Genomic DNA, 5,495 nt, shown 5'->3' on the forward strand with positions numbered 1-5,495 from the left:
GGGGGGCACGGCCCGTCAGCTCCAAGCGGGTTCGAAGCGGTGGCCGGCGGCTTCGGGGAGCTGCCAGGAGAACCTGCCTGCCAGGCTTGGAAGATTTGGTGGAACCACCAGAAGAGGCACACAGCACAGGTGCCCGCGACGAGCACCCAGAATCTCCCAGATCTAACTGACCCGAGGCCCAAGACAAGGAGGTAACAGCCAGGGAGACAACCAAGACCCCAGCTATGAACTCCAGATCACAACTTTCCTCCTTTCTTTTGTTATCTTCCCCTCTTTGGTTGTGTTTTTTTACTTCTTCGGGTTTTTTTAAACCTTGGGAAGTGTTCCCCACTTCAACAAAGCAGCGTGCGAAACAGAACAGAACAGCAGCACCAGGTGCCTGGCTGGGAAGTCCCTATCAGCTGCCACCCCTATCTAGGGACAACCCTGCCCGGTCTATCCCGCGCGATCCTGCGCCAACTCCCACTTCCCATGTTTAGACAGCAAACACGTTCCCATCACGCCCACCCAAGGACACGGCATTAGCTCACCGATCTCCTGCAACAAGATCACTGCTTCATCCACAGCTTTGATGTCAGGGCTGTCCAGAGCCTTGGAGAGAAATTCAACTGCCTGCGCCACAGCAGGGAAGGGAAGGGAAAAGAAAACAAACAGAAAATAATAAAAAGGCATGTTTCCCATCCGGGAGCGTGGGAGAGCCCTTGGGAACCCACTGCCCTGCCCCAGGGCCCAGACTGCAACACGGCTCCCTCTTTGCCCACAGCACTATGAGCTTGGCCCTCTCCAACCTCGTGGAGTTTTTTAGACATACTCTGCAATCTGAATAATCTATCCATCTCCTGGTCTTAACTTCCCCAGGCAGCGCTGCGTTTAGGAAAGCGAGAGCTGAAACCATCAGCACGTTGAGCTTTTTCTGCCTGTTTGTGGTCAAATCCCATCTCTGGGGCACCGGGCAGGTGGCAGTCCTGCAGGTGTGCACCGCGCTTACTGTTTTCTCCGGCATGTGGATCTTGGCCTGAACCACCAGGTTCTCTAGCGGGGTGCGCAGGATCTCTGGAACCTGGTAAGTTGGCATCTTGTCCAGGCGGCTGCGAGGGAAGAGGTGATAGGCAAAGCCCGACTGACAGCGGCCAGCGCGCCCGCGTCTCTGCACCACGTTTGACTTGGACACCCACACTGTTTCCAGGCAGGACACCTAGGAGAAGAAGGATTAGGTTTGAACACTCTCTCAGGCCCTCTGTCCTGTTTAAACGCAGCTTTCCGTCCGCTCCACACCTTGGAGTCCTCACGACTAATCAACCACCCTGCTAAAGGTCTGAAAAAGTCTTTTCCCACTCTCACATCTTGCAACGGCCGTCTCCAGCAGGCAGCAAGGCCTGAGCCGCTCGGTGCATGGGTGAGACCCTGATGCCATCTGCTGGACACCAGCCCTGGCTCCACCCCAGGGGCTCCACCGGCTGCTCCGGGAGCGCCGTGTGCCAGTACAGGCACCACAGGGTCTGCGTCACAAGATGAACTGGCTTAAAACTGGGCAAATGTAAAAGGGTTGGGTTTAAACTAGACCCGTTCCAAGGTGTGAACTTTCCCCTGGCCCTGTAGGATTGAGCACAGGGAGGGGAACAGGCAGCAGTAGACAGACAGAACAAGCCACCTTCCCGTTATCAAAACACACGGACAAGAGTCTTCGCAGGACCCAACACGACCAGAAACACGGCCCAAGAGCGTAAAAAACCCCAACCCTTTAAAGCTGACCAACAAGCTAAGGCGTTGGGTTCGAGACAGCTTCAAACAAGAGCAGTACCTGGTGAGTCGGAGCCATCCCACCTTGGTTAGGGTTACAATGAAATCACAGAAAAAGGCAAAAAACAAATGGAAAAGCTACAGCTGTTAGATGGTATAAGAGAGATGGGAAGGGAGCAGGATTTGCCTCAAATCTCTTTGGAAACACCAGATTTCTTGCCTGTTCAGCAGAAGCTGATGGGGAGCCTGGCAAAGGGAAATGCCCTCTGACTGATGAGACAAACACTTTGTCCCCAAACAGCAATGCAGCACCAGTGCCCCAAGGGCCAAATTAATGACATCTCCAACGCTGAAGACATTCATTAGCTCCAGTGTGTCCCAAACGCACCCAAGAGGCAAGAAAGCCTCAGTACCTTGGTCTTCAGATCGTAGCGTTCCTCCTTGTGCGTGCCACTGTCCACCACGTGGACAATATCATTGATGGTGATGGAGGTCTCGGCGATGTTGGTGGCCAGGACGATCTTCCTGACACCAGGTGGAGGCCTCTGGAAGATGTTTTGCTGGTCCATCATGGGGATGTTGGAGTGCACTAGGAAATAAAAACCACAGTCCCACCTTGCTGAGCCGCTTCACAGTACAAGGCCAAGGTGGGCAGAGATTCTCAACCTTCTTGTAATGTCACTTCTCGCTTCCAGAAACGGGACAGAAATGAGGACACAGCTTGTAAATGTTCGTTGTCAGCCGTTTCCAGGAAAAAATCTTCCACATGACATTTGGGAAGGCCTCGTTTCAGGTGCTTCAACCTATGGCTCAGCACTAGTAGGAGCTCTGACCCCTCCCATCCCAGAGACCAACGGCACCACGAGCACACCCCGAGCCCCAAGCAGAGGTCTCGCTCTGCCCCCCACACTCCAGTTCTGCAGCTCCTCCCTTTCAAAAGCCCAACAGGGTGTCCTCGTCGTCATTTGGTATCACTTGGTCAAACATGGTTATCAGCAAGTGCCTGTAATTCTTTCCTGTCACAAATTTGCCCTATTATGTAAGTGATACAGAGGAATTCCCAGCAAGTGCCCAGAACAGGAAGGGAGCACAAGAACAGGCACTTTGCACACAGAACACCTGCAGTTCCTGGCAACTGAGCTGCTCAGAGCTGTGCTCCTGGCTGGTCCTATTTGGTACCGAACAGGGAGAACTGTTAAAACACACCAACAAAAAACCCCAAACAAACCAACCCCCATAAAATCTTACAGCCTCGCAGAGCGATACCAGCTGTTGTTCTAAATTTTTTGTTATAAATTTCCCTCCTGGGAAACAGAACGTCAAATTCACTAATCAAAGCCGAACTGCAGAGCACATCTCCATCCCACAAAACAGGGCTCCAAGAGCTTTTCTGTGCAGGCGCAGCGCGCAGCTATGGCAACGCAGAACTTAGCAGTTTCCTCCTTGCCTAATTCCAAACTGCTGGAGGCAAACGGGAGGCCAGTTTCTTTGATCACATACAGGTCTGGATGGTCTCTGCTAGCAGGAGTTAACTCATGCTTAACATGCCCGATTACACACCAGGTCCGTACATCAGAGCAGACAAGCTTGCTCTGTAGCGGAGTAAAAGAGCTGAAGTTAGTTGGCCTGTCCTCCTGAATCCCGGGGAGAAAAGTCCTGGCCCCGCTGTCTCACCTGGTAGGACGAGGTACCGGCTGTTCTGAGATCCCAGCATCTCCAGCAGGCGCTGCTGCACTCCTTTGATTTCCTGCCAGCCGGGGAGGAAGCAGAGGATCCCACCTGAAACAGAGCAAGAGTTGAGAGCAAGCAACCCAGAAATCAAAATCCAAGCACTTTTCCCCAGCCAGACACACAGAAATCACTCCTGGTGCTCAGAAGGGAAAGCCATTATTTCTCCAAGCCCACAGTAACCTTTAGCCCAAGAAATCTGAAGAAAAGCAGGGCCCTGGTCTGCGATGGCCTCTGCCAGCTGATTGCTAAGGAAACCTACATCCTCCTCATTGTCAGCAACTGACAGATACAACCACCCTGGAAAGTCAGACTCAAGGGAATGTCCTCCTAGAGTTCATACCTGCTATGCTGTATCTGTTTCTGCGAGCTCATTAGGGAAAGGTTTTAAAGACAGAAAGAAACCAGGCTACCTGTAGTTTGAGAGCAAATACCTTGTACAAGCTTTGAAACACTTAAAACTCTTAGAATTCACCTGCAAGTACAGCCTTCTTTATGAAAACATCACCTCCCAGGCAAACATATTTAACAGGGATGGGTCTCCAATACAGAAAAAGAACTCAGTTGTGCTGCATGAGGTTGACAATGCTGGAGCAAAACCGAGTCTTTCCCTTCACCCCAGGGTATCTTGGGACACTACGATGGAGACACTGAGGGATGTTGTCCTGGCCAAAGACTCGGAATTAGCTCATCCCACAGTGCTCAAGACCATGCAGGCCAACAGGAACTCAAAGTTGCCTTGCAGAAGTCAGCTCAGCATCATGTTTGCTCTGCAAAGGGTCTGGGCTCTGCAGGGGTCACATTTTTCCCCAACCAGCAAAAGGACAGAGCAAGGGAGCAAGGCAGAACCTACCTGGTTCTCCGTGGGCATCAATCTGGAGTACGAGGTCGGTGATCAGATCAAGATCAAGGACACATTCATCATCCGATTGCTGGGAAAAACAGAACACAGGCAGATAAACAAGTGGCAGTGAGCAGCCAGCAGAAAGGCACACGGCTTCCCCGAGCGTCCTCTGGAGAGAGCAAACGCCCGTACTTGGATTGCCTGCCAGGAACCTCAGGAACCTGGTTTTGGCTCCATGTGGAACCTGCTCTGGTCACAACTGCTGCCAGTTCCCTCTGCTGTGCAGTGAGAATGCACAGTCCCTTCCTTGCTTCCCAGACCTGGAAGCTAACTGAGATCTGTGGACCTCTGCCGAATTGCAGGCAGAAAAATCAACTGGAAACCTGGGTGGACAAAACTGTGCTGCATGTGCCCAGGACTTCAAATCCAGCAGGCACAGAGCAGCAGTTTTGGTATCTCTCAGTAATTTGGTACAAACCTATCAGGCCATCTTAAAAAGCACAGATGAAAATCCCAGTCCCAACCGCAACAGGACAAGTGCCCTGAAGGCAACAGGACACCCTCAGCAAATTTGCTGATGATACAAAACCAGAAGCGGCTGATATGCCAGAGAGTTGCTCAGCCACAGGGAGGGACCTCCACAGGCTGGAGAAATGGGCTGGCAGCTCCTAGTGCAGCAGGCTAGACCAGAAAACGTCTCGAAGGCCCGGCCAGCCTCAACAATTCTGCAACTCTGCGACCCACAACTGAAGTTAAGATTATCCACAGCAAAGAGAACATGTCTGGCGGCTTCTGGAGGAGCAGTAAAACTAGTTGCAAAAAGCAGCAGTCGGGGAATTCGGCGGCGCAGGACGGCGCGTGGGGGACGGAGTCCCGTAAGCCACAGCCACCCTGGGCTTGGACCAGGCTTGCACAGACTATACAGACATCTGAGTCTGCATCTCTGTACATCCGTACACAAGTACGACGAGCTGGGAACTTACACAACCATTAAAAAAGCTCACATTAAAGAGGGACAAAAGTACCTGAAGTCACCTTTATCTGTAATTTCATCAAAATACTCTGGGATTCTACTAAGCTGACTTTACCTCACTAGGGTTGATGTGGAATTCAAGCTAAGCAAACACTGTCTGACCACCATGGCAAAGGGGGACCAGTTCCAGGCCCAAACTCTCCCCTGCTG

The 5,495-nt window shown here is 52.0% G+C and overlaps 1 protein-coding gene across 1 annotated transcript in view; it reads right to left on the reverse strand.

Moving 5' to 3' along the window:
* The window catches only part of DHX30 (DEAH (Asp-Glu-Ala-His) box helicase 30), a 16,332-nt gene that overhangs the window by 2,517 nt on the left and 8,320 nt on the right, over window positions 1–5,495 (reverse strand). The window contains 5 exon segments of the mRNA XM_009871468.1: window positions 531–612; window positions 989–1,195; window positions 2,154–2,329; window positions 3,415–3,519; window positions 4,322–4,400. Coding sequence (XP_009869770.1) covers window positions 531–612; window positions 989–1,195; window positions 2,154–2,329; window positions 3,415–3,519; window positions 4,322–4,400 — 649 coding nt within the window.

Source organism: Apaloderma vittatum, unplaced genomic scaffold, assembly GCF_000703405.1.
Source record: "Apaloderma vittatum isolate BGI_N311 unplaced genomic scaffold, ASM70340v1 scaffold24656, whole genome shotgun sequence".
NCBI lineage: Eukaryota > Metazoa > Chordata > Aves > Trogoniformes > Trogonidae > Apaloderma > Apaloderma vittatum.